General features: G+C 39.8%; 1 protein-coding gene across 2 annotated transcripts in view; it reads right to left on the bottom strand.

Annotated features, from left to right (window-relative positions):
• Positions 1-3,213: 3,213 nt before the first annotated feature.
• NSUN3 (NOP2/Sun RNA methyltransferase 3) overlaps positions 3,214-21,769 on the bottom strand; it is a 30,619-nt gene continuing 12,063 nt past the window's right edge. For both annotated transcript variants that reach the window (XM_054046123.1, XM_054046115.1), the window contains exons 4-6: positions 20,654-20,808; positions 19,890-20,011; positions 3,214-4,312 (exon numbers count right to left, since the gene is read on the bottom strand). In XM_054046123.1, coding sequence (XP_053902098.1) covers positions 4,051-4,312; positions 19,890-20,011; positions 20,654-20,808 — 539 coding nt within the window. In that variant the 3' untranslated portion in view covers positions 3,214-4,050. The remainder of the gene's footprint in view (positions 4,313-19,889; positions 20,012-20,653; positions 20,809-21,769) is intronic.

Raw genomic sequence — 21,769 nt, 5'->3', positions numbered from 1 at the left:
GTATATACAGCATGACATAACACTGGGATCCTCTCTCCCTACACACCAGATATGACATCACTAATTCACATAACATTTCATAACCCAGTGAATAAACCACTTCTCCAGATTGTCTGTAGTGCTCATTATGACTGCAATTATGTAACAAAATGCTGAACAGCGTGCAGTTATTGCAGTTATTAATCATTCTGGTTTTGTTTCAATTACTTGCATTATAGCCTGCTGGATAGACTGCATTATGCCACAAACTGAATGTCAAAGCTAAATGACATGTCTGTGAATCTACTGTTTTAAGGGCCTTTCATCATAATTTACCCTTTCAATTCATATTCTGATAATCTGAAAAAAGATGAAAAGCTCGTGTCAATATAGTCGCTGACCTTTGCAGTAAACAGAAGGCAGTTCTTACCAGTAAACAACTTGGCAAATAAGAAACCTGTTTCGCCAGAGCTTGGAATAGTCCCTGCTTAAGACGACGGACTCTGCATACAAATCAGATTTTACAGAAAACCAGCGATTTCTGGACAGATTTGGAAATAAAAAAGGCAGGAGTGAAGAGACCTTGGAAAAGGAACTTTCAAACTAACCATTACCGAGCAGAATATTTTTCAAAGCAGTTTACTTAAAAAGATGTATGATTTTAAAGAAAGAAAAAACGAATCAATTACACAACAGGAAATACTTCCCCCCAGCCGCCCTTCCACATCCTGTATCCAGTCGCCCTAACCCCACCCCTTGTTTCCCCCGGGTAAATCCCTGCAAATCCACAGATATCCACTTTATATCCACGGGTATCCATATCCGCGGATACCCGTGGATCATTTTTGCAGATCATGGATTGGATGAGGATCCAAATTTCATATCTAGAGCCCCACCAATTTGTGGATATCTGTGGGTGTCCATGGATGCAAATTTTGTATCTGTGCAAATTTTGTACCCCCAGGTTTTCTGTGCCAAGGTGCTAGAGCTGGTGTGCACCATCATGGGCTGGACCATGGAGTACATCTGGGAGCATGGGCTGGCCTGGATACAGGCACAGGGAGGATGGGTGTGTCCAGACCCCTCCCTCCCCCCGGCTAGCCACCAGCCACCTGGAAGAGGTAAGCAAATGAGGTAATGTCCTAATTTACATAGGCAGTGAATGTGGATCATTTGCATATTTACCCTCATGCCAGCCTTCCACTTCCTGCAGCTTCTCCCAGAGCAAGGGTTCAAACCCAGAAGTCCTGACTCCCAGGCCTGCTGCTGCTCTAACCCACTAGACCCAGTTTCCTTTCCCAGAGCTGAGGAAGGAACTGTCTCTCAGCCCAGTGTCCAAACCACTAGACCATGCAGCCTCCATGTAACGCTCAACCAGTTGTGCAGTGTCACCCACAACCAGCCACATACTAGCCATATTGACATGATAGTTCAAAGACCCTGCCCCCCACACTGCTTCCTGCTGATCACTTCCACTCCCCTCTCCCTCCAGGAAGGCCTACTCTCCTACTTTGGCGCTCCCACCTGGCAGACTATCACCTTCTTTGCACAGGACTCCTCACTGCCTATCTCAGCATCTGGAAGATGTTTTTGACCAAGGACAGGGGTTGGGGTGGGGGTGTTCCCTGTCACCTCCAGCTCCACCTGGACAGTGCTGGGTTTGCCTGAGGCATTGGCTCCCTCATTCACACTCACAGTTCTGCAATTGTTCTTTTTTTTAGAGCAGTGAATAGGTGGAAGTAACAGATACTCATGACAGTGGCTGACTAGCAGATAAGCCATGGACAAAACTGGCCCCTGCTGGGGTAATAGGGAGAAGACTCTTTCCAATGCTTCAAGCCCCATGATAAACTACTCCATGTTAGGAATGTTGGCAAAGTAAATTCATTCCTGTTCCTTTTGCTTCGCCTCTCCCATGCATTGGGACCCGTTTCCCTCACCCCTCTCCTGAATAAGACTCATCCCATCTCCATAGTCCCATGCTGCTGAGCACCCACTTGCTCCCAGTACACCAACAGCATCCTGCTTCCACAAGGTTCCTTTGGGCTTCATGAGTTAAATACACAAAATATGTTAGATGCCTAAGTGCCTAGTTTAGGCGCCTAAGTCCTGGTTTTGGCACTACTGTGATACACAACCCTCCTACCCCCTCAACCCTGTAGGTGCCTAAACACACTTGGCACCTAAGTTTATGCAGTAAAAGTTCCCTGGGTGCCTAAGTTTCTGCCTCTGGGAATGTGCACTGCTGCCTCCCTCTAGGCATCCAGGTGTCTCTCTTCCACATAAGCACCAGAATGATTCACCAACCAGGAGACAATAAGCATTTGGCTGCTTAAGTAGTGTGCAGGGCCTAATCCAGTAAGTGAACTCAGAGGCTGCCTACCAAATCGGATCCCCTTTAGGCAAGCTTGCACAAAATGACCAGAGGAGGAGGGCTTCTTCCCTCACAAGTTTTATGGCCCAGTGGTTAGGGTACTCTTTCAGGATGTGGGAGGTCCCCAGCTAAAGTCTCCCTCTGCTTGAGGGGGAGAAGGGATCTGAACTGAGATTGGTCACCTCTCCCGTCAGTGCTCTTACTGTTGGGACATAAGATATTCTGACATGGGGGTCAGTCTCTCCTGTTGAAGCTGTTGCACTCCGGATAAATACCCATTGTAGCAGGGGAATTGAATCCTGGATCTCCCACATCCTGGTGAGTCCTTTAGCCACCAGGCTATCAAATCATTCTCATGCTTGTGCGTGCACACTCGCTCACTCTCAGAGCGTCATTTAGGCCAGAGAGTGAGTGAATTGGCCGGTCCTCACGGTGTCAAGCACCTGGGGATTAGCAAGTATTTAAAAGGTTAACCCAAGTCTTGAGTGCTGAGGCTGATTTCTAGTATCCCACTTGGGTTCTAGCAGTCTGCCAGCTCCTTCTTCCACTATGAAAAAATGGAGGCTGTGCTCAGCCCTGTCTGTGTTATACAGAAATTTCCACAGACTAGATGAGCACAGTGGCCCCTTCTGGCCTTGGAATCTAGGAATCAGCATCTTCTGGGCCAGGGTCTCACATCCTGTCCTACAGAGTGTAACATGTGGCACCCTCATCTGCTTCCTTCATGCCCAAAGAGATCCATTTACCCTTGTTTACTCTCCATCGTACTCTAGTGCAAGGAAACACTGAAGATAATTTTTCCTTTCTTCAGGGTTCTCTCACCCACACTCCCCCAAACAGTTATTCATAAGCAAAAGGCAAAAGATTCAGGTTTCTTTTATAGAAAACAATATAAAACGTGTGCATTGTACTTTCACTGCTGCCCTGATGAACAAAATGTCTCTGTAGACTAAATCATTACATTGTATATCTGTCTTCCTGTCAACAAATTTTCATTATGAAAGTATTTTAGGATTATTATTTTTTTAACAAAGCAACTTTGTTTCTTTTTGTGCCATTAGCAGGAATGTGAGAGTATCAGGTTTGACATACTGACTCCTTGGGACCACTTCAAACCCAGCAGAGGGGATGCAACTCTGCATCCTCTTGTGAAAGAGTAGTTAAGTTCTGTGCAGGTTTATTTTGTGCAGGTCAGTCAGATAAGACCATGGCGAAGGTCCTGTCCACCTCAGGCAGACACTGAAGATCCTCTCTTCCTTACTGTACAGCAAGGTCTGTGCGAGTTGGCTGCTGCCCTTCACCCCAAACGCAGATGCATTTCTGCCATGTTGCTATATAGAAGGTTAAGTGCTTTTGGACTCTTCAAGATGAAATAATATATAAATAAGATATTACGGAGTCTGGAATACATTTGCCTCTGTAGACTTATACATTAATGGGCTCCACATGGATCCAGATGCCAGAGGTTTGTGCCAACTGATCCAACTGCAAGCTTAGGCCACACTGGATATTGTCCTATTTACAAATTAAACCTCAAATTTAATGATCATTTGACAGCATCTGATACACCAGTTCACAACTCTAAATCCAGGCTACTTGGGCAAATATTTGGCACAGATTGCATATGTATACAGTGTATTAAAAATAAATAAGAATCTGTCAATATGACTTACAAAAGCCTAATAATGCCACCTAGACTACGTTTTCTTTAATTTAGCTACATACATAGGCCCCCATGCTTTCCCCTTCGCTGGAAGTACTAAAAGTTCATGTGGCTGGACACCAGCAACCAGAGAGAACTCATCGGAAATGACATTGGCCAGTTCACTTATATCTACAGGCAGAACGTTACTGCAGGAGTTTAGGATGTGACTGATTACATCACTGTTTTCTGCCTTCGAGAGAGTGCACGTAGAATAGACCACAGATCCTCCAGGACACAAAGCTTTAATGGCAGACCTGTAAGTAACCAAAAAACACCCAAATTTAGATCAGTCAGAGTCATTAAACATAACCAAATGGGAAAAAACAAACCACACCCACAGGAAATAAACCTTCATCAAACTGTCACAACTGAGCATTTCATTGATAACCAGGGAATTACCTGTGTTACGTTCTGCTATCCCATTTAAGTGTGTATTTCCAAACTACCCTATGATAATCTTAAAGGCATATAACAATGTACAAGTAGCATTTTAATATACAATTCTAAGTGTGCTTCAGAATGATCATCTTACCAACGTTTAACCAGTACTCTTTGGACCTGATTTTCAAATATGGGCATGCACAAATGCATGCCTAATTTGCACGTGGGAGTGTTGTGATTGTGCATACAAACTGGGTGATAGAACATAAAAATGTCCAGCTAAATACCTAGTTGGCCATTTGCACATGCAGACACCAAAATGAACACGCAATTGCAGTAACAGCACAGAATTATTAGGCTTGCAGTTTGGCATGCATTTCTGCAAATCAGACTTACTGCTTACTTGAAAGGTGCCCTACGACTGTATCATCTTACAATCTCCCTAGGATGGGTCAATAACTCTGATCATTTAGTAGCAACATATTTTGGGGCTGATCCAGAAGCTTTTCCATGTATTTTACCGCTGCAGGATTGGGCCCTTAATCAGCAAATGCTTTGTCTAATCAAATGTCTCTAATTGCATAAAAGCTAAAAGTTAAAATGCACAACCGCTCTGTTTACAAAAATAAAACCGTAGCAATTACATACAGTCTCAATGTTACAAATGGCATCTGTTATTTTTCCTCAATCTCCAAACACAAGAAAAAGAAACAGGGACCCCATTTGCTTTCAATTAAAGCAGACATCTTATTAAGAGGGGGGGGAAATACAGCACAATAAGTTCTTAAAACGCTGAAAGGAGATCTGTAAGGCACATTCAACTATCACAGATGAAATGTTATGGGAGCAAGGGGAAAAAAGTCATGGTACAATACAACCTACTTTTTCCGAATACTGTAGTATTCTTCATACCTAGCATCATTAAATGTTTAAAAGAGTTACTCCTGGTGGTAAAGCTGTTGTCCTAAAACAATCTCTCTTCTAGCAATTTTCACCCTGAAGACTCCTAAGAGGGATTTATAAACTGATATGTAAATAGATCACTTCAGTCACTACTGGAATATGGCCACCTCTGGTTGAAACGTGCCCACTTCAGTAGTTGGCAATACTAAACGCAAGTTTACTGAAGCATACCCCTCTCATTTGAAAAGGCAGCTGAATGCAATTACTCAACTTGGAATAAACAACTTAATGTTTCCAAAGGGCTATGAAAATATTAATGTATTCGAGTGGTCAGGACCCAGTTTTATATCTCCTCTGGAAGACTGCACCTGCAGAGACAGCACTTTCTAGGACCATGCCAGCCTACAGGTTCAGCAGTGATCCAGTAGGAAAAATGCTGCCACCACCACCTATTCCTATGCAACACCTTGGTGTTCCTTACAGGGATCTCACGCAAAACTAGCTTAACCAGGCCATGCTTCACTTTTGAGATCTGATGGGATAGGTCATATTAGAATATATATTTAATCAGCAGAAGATATTTGGAAGAAGTGGGAGTAAGTGATGTACGATGTCTCAAAGAAACAGTTATGATAACATGGGAAAAATTCTTTTTTAAAATACTGCTCTTGTAGTGTCATGGAAGAATAAAGTCATATTTTTGGTACTGGCGTTTCATACAAAGCGTAACGGTATTTATATCCTAGGAGCATAATTAAAACACTATTCAGCTGGATGCGTTGTTTGAAGAGAAAGTTAAAACGAGAGGTATAATTTCACTCTAGACCAGTGGGGGGAGCTGTTCAGTGCAGCTCCCACTTGGCAGATAAGTAATGCCACTTCACAATGAGGACAGATGGAGGAAGGAAAGCGGACCTTGAAGAAAAGAATGGGCTCTTTCAACGTGATTGGGGGAGTTTCCCCCTTTATTGGTGAAACCTCAATGAAGAGAAGCCCAATCCAAACTGGGTTCAGGATAAGTCAAGGGTCAGAGGAGCTCTGCATGGAAAGGAAAGCCCTGCTCAAGGAAGCTAAGGAGGCACGAGAGGGAGTAACTTTTTCAGTGATTGTTATTACAGTAAAGTTCTGTTCAGCTTCCCAAGTGAGTGGGTGTTGCTGCGTATTCCTGCCAACCCTCCTTTCTGTTCAGAGTGCAATATTCACTCCCTTCCTCCCACAAATCCTATTTAGCTTTGTTACCAGAACGAACACATGGCTTCCTGTAGTTTAATCTAATGCAGTGCTAGCACACACATTTGAGTAGCTAACCTCAAACCTGCCATTTCTGCACATCATTCTCAGCAGGAAATAGGGACATGAAGCACCAATATTGGCACCAAACACACTGCGACTTCTCTGCCCTTTCTCTCTCACCCCACCCATTTGCCTCTTCACCCTCCTTTTCTTTCTGCATTTGTCTCCATTCTCTCACCGTCCTATTGTTTGTAAAAGAAATGGGGCGATGTTTAGGCCAGCCAAGCCACCAGGACTAGTGGAGCACAATTGACTGGAAAACAGGGCAGGTAGCCAGCAACACATATTTGACTTCACAAATAAGCACATTGGGGGAAGTGCTGTAAATTAAGTAATATTCTTTCCTGCTTAAGGACAAGTTAGACCAGGTGCTTTAGTGCCTCTGTGGGCTGCCTGTTCTGCTTTGTTTTCATTCTAGCATTTGCAATTTATCTTTCTGAAATTAGTTAGTTAAGGCTCAATTGGCAGGACTGTTTTCTAATCCAAAAGACACTGTGGTAAAGTGTCTCCTCAGAATTCAGGCTAATGTCTGACACTACAGAACAGTATTTTGAGAGGGGATAACACTGCCTAGTTAAACGGCCAGTTTTGCTTCTGTTGGGCGGAGGAGTTTTTGTAGATAATGAAAATATTATAATACTGAAAAAAAGTTGAAGGATAAGCCCTATGCTGTGGTCAACATTATTTCCTGAATTTAGGTCACTTCTCATTGGATAGAACTTGGAGATGCTGAAGAATTCATGAATGCAGTTCCACAGCAAGCAGTCCCTATAGAAACAGGAACCTGAGAGGATTCATGTAAATAGAATTATGTACAGTACTGTAACTAACACTATTTACAGGGTTCAGGGAAGTGCTGAGATTTGGGGTTATGCCATGCAAATTACAAAAACTTCTTTCTTATATTACAGTAGTGCTTAGAGGTTCCAACCAAGATCAGGGCCCCATTACGCTGGGTGCTGTACCAAAACACATTGGAAGAGACAGTCTGTGCACCAAAGGGTTTACACTATAAATAGACAAGGCAGACACAGGAAAGAAAGGAAGTAGTACTCCCCCTTTCTTACACATGAGGAACCGAGTCTGAGAGATTAAACAACTTGCCAAAGGTGAACAGTCAGTCTCTGGTAGAGCTGGGAATTGAATCCAGGCCTCCTGAATCCCAGTCCAGTGCCTTAATCACAAAACCATACTTTCCTCTCATGGGTGTTTTGTTTACCAACATATCTTTAAACCTCTAAAATGGAAAGAAAGGGCGAAGTCCTGACTGGGGAGGCAGTATATGTTGGGAAGAATTCCCCTCATCTTGAAAAAAGTATCTACTGTACCCAATTTCACAGAAGTAGATCCCCCCTCTCCCCTGACAAAGCTTTCCAGATGTGCAAAGCCATGTGGCTCAGATTACTATCGAGCTACAAACGTATGAGATTTCACTGCTAAACATGCAGAGTCTCTTACATTTATATAGCACCTCTTCCTAGAGAATTCCAAAGTGACTTACTAACTTTAAATATGCAGAAATCTCTTCACCCAGCACGGAAATGCAGACAGCTATCAGGAGATGACACCAGCTGTTTAGCAGTACAGCAAGAACACTACACTGCAGTTTAGGAAAGGAAAAAACATAAGCAGCTGAAACTGCAGGAAGAATTTACAGTAGATAAAACACAAATACCAAACAGGGATTTGGCCGTAACTACAGGGTTACCACTACTACACTTATTAAAGATCCCATGACACCTTTCACAAGTGCAAGTGGTCAAGACCTTGCCAAAAAGCACAGTGCCCCTAGAATATTAGGCTGCTGCAGCAGTGATTCAAAGGAAAGAGCAGCACCTTTGGAATGACCAACATAACCTCCTGCAGCAAGTCTTGGAAATCTCACATCAAAAACAGACCAGCTTTGAGCACTCTTAGCTTGTGAATTTTGACAGGATTGTGCCCCACAATGGTCAAACTGCAAAATAAAGAAAGGGTTTTAATTTTTACATCATGATCTAGGTTCAAGACTCTAAAAGGATTACTTTACACCACAAGGTTAAAAGGAGATTGATACAGCTTGTAATTGCTCACATAGAACTTAGTCATTAAAAATCCAGTCCTGTCAGATGCTCAGTGCGCTCGACTCCTGATACAATCAATGGCTGATCAAAAATAAAAATAAAAAAAGATAAGGCACTGAAGGCACTTGTCATGAGATGCTCTGCACATTTAAGAAATGGGCTCTAAATCTACAAACGTAATAGCATAGTTCACTTATACATCTACTACTTATTTCAAAATATGTATGATTAAAATGGAAGCAATGTCTGAAGGGCCCTAAAAATACTTTGGTGAAAATGAAACTCAAGTACATTGCTTTAAAACAATCAAACTGTGATCATATTTGTTCCTAGCAATGCAATTTCCTTTAATTATATTTCTTAACGCATCATAAGTCAATCTTTAGTAAAACTTAACTATTAAAATATAAAACTAGTTACACTAAATGTGTTTTCAAAAATTTAAATCCAAGTTCATGTATTCACCATACTGGATTAAAAATGGTATTACTTTGCACACAATTGAAGCGGTTTGGAATTTAAGCTTTACTTCTTTATACTGAAGCCCTAGTTCAATACAGGAGCGACTGATACTTCAAGCCTTATTTTGACCTAAACTTTAAAGTAATCCAATATACATTCCTGTAAGACTATTTGTTTAAAAAGTCATAAGAAAGACACCTGTGACTGCTTATTAACAAGGATGGGCAATTGTTAACGGGAGACTCTGTAGTACTTTTGATGCACGTAATCCCCATTTTTGTTTTATAGACAAGAGAAACTGTTAATAGCACTAACATTAAAATGCCTACTAACAAATCACTGCTATCAAAAGATGACCTGCACAGCAGCCTGAAAAAGAAGCTTCCCAGTTTGCCAAGTAGGTGCCTAAAATAATTACACCACTTCAGAAGAGCCAGATTTTTGGGGCTTCAGAGGCTAACAAGCTGTTGAGTATGGAAATGTACCTATAATTTATGATGCTAAAGAAAGTAGTATGGTAAGTTGCTGAGGCCCGATTTTATCCATTAACAGGCTTCATTTACAATTTCCAGGCCTACTCCGAGATATCCTCTTCCAGGTAGCCAGGACTTTCAGGCAGATAATGCACATCTGTATGTGTATAGGAAGAGAAGCTGCAAAATATGCCATTAGGTTTTATAACAGGAAGAGGATGAGGCAAGAAGGAAGGGAAGAGAGGCACTGAGGAAGCAAATAAAGTGTTCAGAGGCAAAAATAAATCCTTCTCTGGGTGTCATGTGGTACTTTATGAGATATCGGATTAGTACAATTTATGGGACCCACTGTGATATCAAATACTCACAACCGTTTAATAATGTTTTCAATCACTAAAGGACTGGGACATGGCAAATTAGATTTGAGGGGGACTGGCAGATATGTCTGTGGAAGTTTGCATGATGCTTTCCCACACTATGCATGGCTTAAATAGTGATATCAACATTTTTGGATAATTAAATTAATCTTTAAATAAATTAAAATATTTCCAAAACAGACATATGTAATAGTCAGGGCATAGCTGTATACCATTTTTCAGATGGATGTTTTGCAAACCCAGGTACAACTCTAATGCAATTAAGAGGAGTGTAAATTCCCCTATGGTAGAAATTATGCATTTACAAAGAATTCATTATCACTCATTTTTTACTGAATATCTCTTTGGAGACAGATTTACTAACATGCATATTGAATTACAGCAGTCAGAGGTGGAAAAGACCTATTAAGGTAATCTAATCTGACCCCCTGCCATGCAGGGTTGTTGGATGTGATTTTGAAAAACTACATCGTATTCTAACACATACTTAATGTTTTCTTTGCTTAAAGTCTCAAGATTCACATTAAATGTAACAGGAGAGGAAACTGACACTTAAAAATTAAATTAGAAATTAAAAAGAAAAACAGAGCAATAAGATTACTTCAGTATCTCAAAAAATAAAAAGATCTGTTGTAGAGACATGTATTCAATGACTCTGAAACACTTAAATGTCACAAAAACTTTGGAGTTATCGAATGCCAAGAAGTGGGTATTTCACACTAAAAGTAAATTAAACGATGTGATAGGTTGCCATTTTATCCCTTTTTAAAAAAATGGCATTACAAACCCAGACTTTTATAAAACACACATATAAGTGGATATCAAAACAATACCGGTACAGTATTTCGTATTACCAATCCCACGTCCCCAGACGGCTCTTTCTGTGCATGATTATATGTTCTACATCTTTTCGGAAGGGTCAGCATTAATTATATCACTAATTTAACCATTTTCAGTGTTAAAAAAAAAGATTATATGGGTTTCAGGGCAAGTTACAAAAAAAATGTAACATTTCAACAGTGCCATCTTTTGGTCACTAAGCAGAAAATGGATTTTTCTGGTTTTGATAAGGGAAAAAGAGCAATGAATCCCTTCTAAACCATTCATGCAGCAAAGAATCTGAAGTCACATTTACTTTCATCCACACCCCTTCTCATTTGAGATCAATTAGATCATGGAATTCCACCCTCCTTCTTTAAAAATCAAACTGAGTCCAGTCATCCCAGAGTCATGTCATAGTTTTTCCAAAATCAAGCTGTCAAGGCCAGGGAAATTCCCTGTGTCTGCAATACCTAATTCACAATATATTGTGATGACAGCATGGCATGGGGATGGCGTGACATCAGTACAAATATTCTCGGTGTCCCAAGCATTATGCTTTCCTCTCTCCTCATTACAGTAAGCTTTCTTGTCATATAGAGACAATGTCGTTCCGAACAATAATTAAGATAAAAAAGGGAGTTATAGCAAGTAATTTTTTTTAAAGGAAAATCTCACCTGTTTTGTTTTCCCAGCAGCCTGAACAATTTGAAAGACAACAGGCCCCTCTTACTCTGAGGCAAGTCCTGGGGATGATCCTCTTGCTAACAGAGAGCTACTGTATGTCATTTACGACACCAGAAATACAGAAGCCCTGTACTAGAGGCTGACTACCAGTTTCCGTCTTGCTCCCATGATGGTTTAACCATCAGAATTGTAACAATCAGCTGTGTAACATTCAGATATATTTTATTTCCATATTAAATGTCGCACGTGGTTTGCAAGTTCCCACTCTGGGTTTCCATGCTGCCATTATCACAAGTGGCAATGCTATTTTTAAGCAAGACAGCCTCCACCAGCAGGAGGCATTCCACATATGCCGCAGTCACAAAACTTAAATACCTTAGTCATGTAATCGTAATGGAAATGGCTTCTTTTCTTGCAAACTTTCAAATGCCTGAGCTGAATGAATGTTCTTTTTTATGCCAACAACTTAGTTCACTAATTAAAAAACACCATGTTTGTCTGCAACCCAAGCAGCACTTCCTCTACTAGGGAAGGGAGAACAAAAGACTCACAAAATCTCCTAGGGACTTCATCCTGCAGCCCTAATTATCCCAGGCAGCACTACAGATGGGATATTAAAAAGCCCCAAAGGGAGTTAGGGCTGGTCAGGAATTTTCTGACAAACAGATTTTCCTCAGAAAATGCCAATTTGTCAAAAACAAAATGTTTCACAGAAACATCAATTTCAATGAAATACCAATGAAACACGTGCGGGCTCTGTCACAAATTTGTCTGATTTCCTGCCAACTTGCCCAGGGACCCTGAGCTTCCAGGGTCCACGGCTCCAGGGGGCAGCCCTGACATATGGACTTCCTTGGAGTCAGGGACCACAGGTCTTCCAGGCTCCCTGCTCCATGGCACCTCTACTGGAGCACAGAAGCCCTGAGAACAGCAGCTGAGTCAGAAACCTGAGCTCGGGCACCGACAGTCAATTTTGTTTAGAAATTTTTGAAACAGTTTTAATTATTTCAAAATGAAATTGGGGGGAATTTTCCCTTCCATCAGATATTTTGAATTTTTTTACGCTTTGTTCCAAAATGGAATGAGTTTTTCCCTTCAGAATTTCCCATAGAAAAGAAATGTCGACTTTTGACCAAGTCTACTTGGTATTTATGCTTCTAAGTCAAATAGGGGCCTTTGAAAATCCCACTCTATAATGATGGATATTAGGGTTTTCTATAAGAAAAATTCACATGTAGCCACTTAGCTATGCAGTCAGTTTTCACTTACAGTTTATAAGGATAAACTAGATTTTTCAGTCTTTTCATACTGAAAAATGAAGATGCTAACCTTCCATTCTTTTCTCTTTTTCTACTAAACTTAGGACTAGTGAAAAGCAGCAAACTGACACCCCAGGAGACTGAAAACTCCACAGTACAATCCTGCCCACATGCCCTATCCGTGCACTGAAACACCAGTGCTGACAACCATGGGTATGTCAACATGGCAATTGAAAACCCGTGGCTGGCACGTGCTGGCTGACACGGGCTCATGGGCTGTTTAACTGTGGTGTAAATATTCAGGCTTGAGCTGAAGCCTGGCCTCTAGAACCCTATGAGGTGGGAGGGTCCCCGAGCTTTTAATTGCTGTGTAGACATACCCCATAAGTTTAATTCACTCCCCAGATGCATTCAGTTCTTGGCCTCTCTGCGGAGACTAACAACAGTGCCAAATTAATGCCAAGTATGATATTTTTGTGACAAACACACACTTGTTCATTAGGAAATTAACCAATTCCTATTTACACACGTCACTGAACGGCATTTAGATAGTAATACTGTAGCTTTGATGTCACTACTGACTTCAGCTGGACTTGAATGGAAGGGCTAAAAGTGAAGAGCCCTGTATCCAACTGCTATTCTCTTAAGCTACTCAGACCACTGAGATACAGACCTTAAAATAAATTTATTTTCTGGAATAAATTCACTGCTGTTAATTGTCACTTATAGTAGTTTTACCCTGGCAACACTGGGATTTCTGCTGGCGCAGATACATTGATGACAGGTTGCTGATGGCTAAAATAAGAGCAAATCCCCACTGGCGATAAGACTTTATCTGGTTAACTGAGTGAAAGGTGACTTCAAGGGGACTACTCATTTGCTTAAAGTTAAGGACATGCTTAAGTGGTTTACTGCATGAGGACCACAGCCATCATCTGATTAAAGAGGGACAACTAACTGCAAGGAAAGGCTTGTGTGAAATGGATACAGTAGAACCGCAGAGTTCATGAACACCAGAGTTACAAACTGACCAGTCAACCACACACCTCAGTTGGAACCAGAAGTACACAATCAGGCAGCAGCAGAGACAAAAAAAAATAAATAGCAAATACAGTACAGTACCGTGTAAAACAAACTACTAAAAAAATAAAGGGAAAGTTTAAAAAAAACATTTGACAAGACAAGGAAACGGTTTCTGTGCTTGTTTCATTTAAATTAAGATGGTTAAAAGCAGCATTTTTCTTCAGCGTGGTAAAGTTTCAAACCTGTATTAAGTCAGTTGCAAATTTTGGAAAGAAATGTTTTGTTCAGTTATGAATATTTCAGAGTTACAAACAGCCTCCATTCCCGAGGTGTTCATAACGCTGAGGTTCTACTGTACATGTAATCAGAGAAATCAGACCCTCTTTAGCAACATATGGAAGAAGAGTTCAATCTCTGTCTTTCAAAACACCAGAAAGCAGCAATAAATAGCAAGACCAAAAAAAAAAAAAAAAACCCCATGAAGCTTACAAAAAAATGTGAAAGTGAAAAAAAGAGTCTTGTTTTTCTCTTAAGTTTAAATAAAGCATCACGAGAAATATTCACCTGGGTTAGGACCTTGTATAGTGATCTGTGTACCTTGTACTGCCCAATGCAATTAAATGACTGAATTATAACTCCCAGAAAAAAAGATAAGAAATTAAAACAGTCAATCTTTCTGCATTACTGGATGCTGCTCTAGTAAAAAATAAGGTTTTTTATCTATTCACATAGAGACAGAAAATCCATCTCTCCTCTTTCTGAACACAAAGCATGATAAAAAATGAAAACGAATGGAAAGAAGCGCTGTAGTTTATTTCCAATCATGTTAAGCAAAATTCACCACCTCAATGGAAACGTGCAAATAACCTAGAAATTTTGAGGGGGAAATATATCTGGTAATGTACAACATTTACTACATATTAAATGCCATTTTTCATTAAAAATGAATAAATTCTTTAGTGAGACCACATCACTATTTTTCAACTGCTGGCGAAAGTAGATAAGCATATAATAGCTGTGTTTTGAAAAGCAGTAGTCTGTTCACTCTCTTTCAGAAGAAAGAATATTTTCAAAAGGCTGGACTCAAGGGGAAAGTGCATGTTAGGAGGCATATTAGGTTACCATATTAGCTAGTCACCTGGAGAACTGTGCTGAAAATCCTATCTTATGACACAAGGGCAAGTGGTGAGCTCATTCTAGTTCACCCATTTGTGTAGATCTCTAAGCCATCATGTAGTGCGGCTGCATGATCAGCAATCTCTGCTCAGGAGAAGCCTAGGACTGAAGCACCAAGAGTAACACGGACCAGAAGCTTTCTGAGGAAGCTTGTGCAGCATCTACCTATTTGCACCTGGGTTTAAAGAATGCTATTAATTCTCTATTTTTCTGAATTCACTCACTCACTTTTCTTTTTTTGTAAGCCTCCTGGCTTACAAAAAGAGATGCTAACCAAAACCATTTAAAATACATATTATTACCAATATTCATAGTAAAACTGAAGTTATATATACACACAAGCACATACACAATACTGCACTACAGCACTTCAGTTGCACAACAGTAATAATAAAAATACATATTATGGATTACCTGTCACAGTTCCATAGTTAAGGTTGAATTGTATACAGCAATTCAAACACTGCATTACATACAAAGAATACCGTGTGTACTCTCCAAAATTTCAGCTCTTACTCTGAGTACTGGATGAATTTTCCAAAAGTTTACAAATAAATCAATGAGTGATTTAAAATTAAAATAAGACCTTTAAGAAACTTAGCATTCTGTGTCAAAATATTTTTCTGTATCAAATGATCAGAATAATACAGACTCTTCAAGCTTCCGATATAGTTAAAATGCACTGAAATCCTGAGCACTGGCTACATTTTTTAAAGTATTACCAATGAATTTTGGCCCAAACAACCTTAGCTCTGCTGTGCAATGACATCATAAAGCAAAAAAGAGGGGGGGGGGAATCAAATTTGCCTTTAAAAAAATCAGTTTAATCTAATCTGGGCCTGCAAACACTATTATACAGTAATCATAATTGTACAGTCATCACAAGTTGTTACTACAAGGAGGAGTTACAATTGTTTGGCTCTGCATTTCTATACCTTAACTTGAAAGTTGATTTACAAAAAAAAAAAAAAAAAAAAAAATCACAAATTTTGGGCCATTTATCTCATTTGCATTTCATCCATTTTATTATTATTCTCTTTCCTTCTATAAGAATTACAGCTAAACAATGTAAATGTTCAGCCTTTACAAAGAACTAATTAATCTAATAAAATCTCTGAAGTAAATAGGTATTTATCCCTGATTTACAGTTAGGGAAACTGAGGTAGACACTTTAAACAACTTGCTCAAGATCAATGGTAAAGTCTCTATTAGAGCCACGATTTGAACTCAGTTAAAACAAATAAAAGGAAGTTCTTCTTCACACAGCGCACAGTCAACCTGTGGAACTCCTTGCCTGAGGAGGTTGTGAAGGCTAGAACTATAACATGGTTTAAAAAAGAACTAGATAAATTCATGGAGGTTAAGTCCATTAATGGCTATTAGCCAGGATGGGTAAGGAATGGTGTCCCTAGCCTCTGTTTGTCAGAGGGTGGAGATGAATGGCAAGAGAGAGATCACTTGATCGTTACCTGTTAGGTTCACTCCCTCTGGGGCACCTGGCATTGGCCACTGTCAGTAGACAGGATACTGGGCTGGATGGACCTTTGGTCTGACCCAGTACGGCCATTCTTATGTTCCTCAATCTTAGTCACGCACAGGCCATCAGAGCAGTAATTGACAGTGGGTAGAACTGTATTCTATTATTATCGCTGCCACTGAATTGCTGACTCATCTTGCACAAGTCACTTAGCTTCTCCCTGACACTGTTTCATCTTTTTTCTTGATGAGGTGTTGTGAGAATTCATTAGTGTTTGTAAAGCATCCTGAGATAAAAGATACTATAGAAATCCAAAGCATTAGTAAACCATTTACTGAACTCATTGGGACTATGCACATGCTTACATAACTTGCTGAATCTTAATTCTTGACATACTCCTGACAACAGGAGCCTAATAAAAATGTTTTAGTCCCTAAATTCCAGAATCCGGACAAGTGAAAAATTGCAGTGAATATGTTGTTGAATTTACAGTCTTATTGAGCCCATTGGAAGGAAAGCTATATTAACATTTTTCTACTAGAAGTTACAGATCAAAAATATATTGTCCTCACAAATCCAAATTTTTGTTGCTGCTACTGTTTGAGGCTAGTTCACTGCACATTCAGCAGATGTGATGTTTTTCTCTTCTAGATTTAAGGATAATTGTATTAAATGTTATTTGGGGTGATAGGCACTTTTTTGGCTTGCTTTTTTAAAAACCAGGTTCCTGCTGTCAGGAGTTTTCTACATCAGGATTATAATCCAGAATGATTTATACAAATTTGGAAAATTTCAGTGAATGATGTATACTTCCTTTTGCTAGAAGTTCACAAATTAGATTTTATATGTCAAATATTGAAAAGAGAAAACCGAAGGAGGTCAGTGTTTCAAATGTGATTGATTTCTTCAAAGGAAATGGGTGACATGATGCATTACTGCAATAAGACACTCATATTTCTGTTATCAATCATAGGTTTCTGGGAGGCCTTTTTTCTCTGGAAGTCATGCAAAAGTATCTTACACTGTTCCTATGGAGCCTTCCATAAAAAACACTCTTTAAAAAAAAAGATTACTTTATTCCTCTCTCAATTTGCCTTGACAGCTGGATACTTCTGAAGTGAATCATTGTGCACATTTAAAAGTTTAGTGTTTGATCAATAGCTATAAAACAATATACAGCTGCAGAAACTATTTTTTTGAAAGAAAAATAATTCTTCTTTAACCCAGCACCAAAGACATGTTCATTTATTATACCATATTGCATTATTTAATTATTCGTTTCAACTTTTAAAAATTATTTTCTATAACACATATACAAGGACAACAGTTGTATTAATAGTAAACCAAAAGGCTTTAATAGGAAAAAAATATTAATTTTCATGTGGTTGGAGGCAAAAACTAAATCATTGCTAAAATAATAAACTTTCAGCACTATTCCTTTTTCACCAAAATATAGTCAAACCAAATCTGAAAGGTACTGTCAAGGCTGAATCCCCACTCTGTCAATCCGAGTGCAGAAGGTGTGGGCCCACAAGGATTCTAAAAATTAATACTTGCCACTCTCAGACCTTGACTTGATAAATGGTGCCACCACCCAAATGCAAAAACACTCTTGGACTCAGGAAGGAGCACTTGGGAATTCCTCCCTGTGGGGTACCCTCAAGCCTTTCACACTCTCACACACACGGAAGAGCTGAGAAAGAAAACAAAGGAAATCAGCTGTTGCAACCAGCTAATCAAACAGCATATGCACAAACCTCGTAGGACACCAAAAATCCAATCCTGTTCTTAAAAAAGGTAAATTTTATTAAAAACAAAAAGAAAGAAAATACATCTGGAATTTAGGCTTTTGCTAGATTTTAAAAGAGCAATCCAAAAATCAAGCACTCAAACTAGCTTTCTTGGGGGTTCATCTTAAAGGTTACAAGCAAACAAAAGCATCTGGGGTTAGCACAGACGAATCCACAAGCCAATAAGAAATAAAAGAAATAACCCTAATTGTGTCTTTTTAGACATTCCCTAATTTTTCTTACATATCCGCGGCGCCAGATAAGTAGGTTCAAGGTATGAATTAATAATCTATAATCAGACCTGGCTTAAAGCTGCTTACAGCATTACTGCTCCGTGTCACTGCAGCCCAGAGAACAACAGACAAAGGGAAAGTTTCTTTCCCAATTTTAAAAAGTTCTACCTTCCCATTGGCTCTTTTGGTCAGATGCCTACTCCTTTTCTTTACCTGTGGGCTTATTAACCCTTAACAGGTAAAGCAAGCAGAGAACAGACCAGGAGGGATTTTACAGCTAACTGGCTGGCTGAGTGTCCATCAAAGGGAGCTACTCCCCCTTCTCCCCCCCCGCCCATGTATCACAGGTATTGTGGGGAAGCTTGCATTGCTGTTTCTCATGCTCTGGATAAAGAAAGGGCTTCAGTTTTCCATACTGCTGACCTAGAAACTTGTACTGGAATGAAATTTCTTTTCAAGTAAAATATATAACAAGCCTGATTTGGAATAAATTGTGAATTTTTACATAAACACTACCATTTGTATTGCTGCTTAACCTCTTATTTATAAGCATGTGCCTCAAACACTGCAAAGCTATAACAATTCTGCAGCAGCAGCACAGACAGCTAAAAACTTATGGTTCAATCCTGCAAACGCACATGGGTAAACCTACTGAGTTTGTGTGTATAAGTGTGGACAACACTGGGCCCTTACGCTCCTCCTGGAAACAGTCCAACTAACACAAACAGAGAGGCAGAACAATCTGAGATCTAGTGTGACAACTCTAGTGGTAACCATCACTGACTGGCATGTTTGTCATCAAATTAGCCTAAAAGTGAACTTCAAGTGATAATTCTGCTGAAAAGTAACAGAGAAAAATGCCTGATTAGATCTTCCACTATTGGACATGGTTACAGACCACTTCATTGAAAGTAAACATGGATTCTTGCAGGGTAAGCAGACTTTATAAAATGTTTAAAAAAAAAAAAAAAAATTATAAACCATACTCAAACCTCTGCTTAAAATGTGGAATACGGCCAGAATAAAAAATACCTCTAAAGCCACAACGAACTTTTTAGGTGCTCCCTCTCCCTCTGTGTTTGTTTCTGTATGATAGCAGGGTGTTTTGAATCATTCTGCAATTGAGGCCAAGTATTACATGAAGCTGCACTCGTAATGAAGTCAATAGAATGGCATGGGCTGTATGTCAGTTGAGGATTTGGACCCTGGTGTTTATATTGCAGTTCTACATTTAAATAGCTCTACATTAACTCTTATCTAACTTTAAATTTAACAATGCTACAGACTGCAGCACATTCTGCACTTACCGAGTGGAAGGAGTACTGTACATGAAACTTGTTACCAAATCTTGCCACAATATTATTTAATTTAATCATGAAAAAGCTTCTTTAACAGCTTTTCTTTCCACTTCTCACCTTAGTAGCTGTACCTGTACAGCAGATAACTCCTTCCTTTGGATGAGTCTAAGTGTAGCCTGCTGAATATCTGAAGAGAATAACCAACTTCTGTCATTTGAACACGGAGCATCCAGCAGTACCTGTACAGCCAATGAGTAAAAGAATGAACAAAAGTATTAACTGTCAAGAAGTTAACTATCTGTGCAATGCATCTGATGTGAAAGTATTGGAAAATAATTTCTGTAGAAATTTAAAGCATCATTTTTTGCTTTTTAGAAGCATGAAAAAAATACAATTTAAAATGTTTTACCATTTTTGTGCATGTCTGAGAAAACCACACACTATTTACTGCACCATGAATACCATCAATATTATTATAATTATTATCATCCATTTGAATAGCTCCCACGCTTGATCACTCTTGTTTATTCATCTATTTAAATGTTACAGAGTACTAACTGCTGTGTATTATTCATAATTCAATGTGATGAGTCAATAAGCAACATCATGTAACATATGCTCAAAGACACATGCACAAGTCTCAAGTATGCAGAAAACATGTGGTCAGCTCAGTAGACTCCTCCCAGACAAATCAGAAGGACCATCAAATGGAGAATAAGTTTTAACATTAAAATAAAAAGTTTCATCTTCACTTCATGAGCATTTCACAGGACATGGTCAAATAGCTACAGAGCAGGTCAGGTTACAGTATGAAAGGAAGGAAGAGAAAAATAAAAGTATAATTTTAATTCCATCAACTTGCCAATACATAATGGTGCTACCTTGTCGTACAATTCAGGATGGAGATCTCCAATCTGTCTCCCATCCAGTTCAGAGAGAGTAATTAAATTCATCAGAGGCTCTGGGATGAAGGATTCTAGTGTCTGCTTCAGCCACTTTGATCTCAGACTATCATACTCATTACAGTGAAGATGACCTAAACACAAATTACCTAGAATCAGTGCTCTTATATTTTTATAAATATTAGAAGTTACAATTACAGACGTTTCAGTATTTCCCTGGGATTGTCAGAGATTATAAACGTATGTGCTTATGTTACTGCACATTTTACAACACTAATGGATTTTTATAAACCCTAATAAAATGTCAACATGCTCCTAAAAGGTGATCCATAAATATTTAGTAATAAATACCTACAGAGTGAAAAACTTTCACAGTAAAACAAACTTAAAACTGTAACCCATATTCAAAGAGCAGTGGTATGAGCATTTTTCTGAGATCTTTCTACTGCTATGGGGAGGATGTACATGTCATTTTTTAATTAATCACAAGCTTGGTCTTCATCTTATGTTCCCAAAGCATTTCAACTCCTCGCCTACCAGAGGCTGTAACCTACTAGTATTGACATAAACACACTTGCTCTTTTTATTTTTAGCACTATAGCAGGGGTCAGCAACGTTTGGCACGCGGCTCGCCAGGGTAAGCACCCTGGTGGGCCGGACCAGTTTATTTATCTGCTGACGCGGCAGGTTCAGCCAATCGCGACCCCCACTGGCTGCCGTTCGCCGTCCCGGGCCAATGGGGGCGGTGAGAAGTGGCGCGGGCGAGGGATGTGCTGGCCGCGGCTTCCCGCCGCCCCCCATTGGCCCGGGACGGCGAACCACGGCCGCAATTGGCCGAACCTGCCGCGTCAGCAGGTAAATAAACTGGCCCGGCCCACTAGGGTGCTTACCCTGGCGGGCTGCGTGCCAAATGTTGCCAACCCCTGCACTATAGCCATGACAATTACCCATTTAGATTAAACCTTGCTATGTACAGGCATTGGTCCAAGCAACAGCATCTCATTTTCCTCCTGCTCTTGCCCTTAGATACTCAATACTCCCATTCATTTTCCTTGCCTTTAGGACTTCCTGACACCACAAGAACCATAGCGGGCT

The sequence above is a fragment of the Malaclemys terrapin genome, chromosome 1 (genome assembly GCF_027887155.1).
Source record: "Malaclemys terrapin pileata isolate rMalTer1 chromosome 1, rMalTer1.hap1, whole genome shotgun sequence".
Classification (NCBI taxonomy): domain Eukaryota; kingdom Metazoa; phylum Chordata; order Testudines; family Emydidae; genus Malaclemys; species Malaclemys terrapin.
The sequence above is the reverse complement of the archived record's forward strand: the minus strand, read 5'-3'. Positions and strand labels throughout refer to the sequence as shown.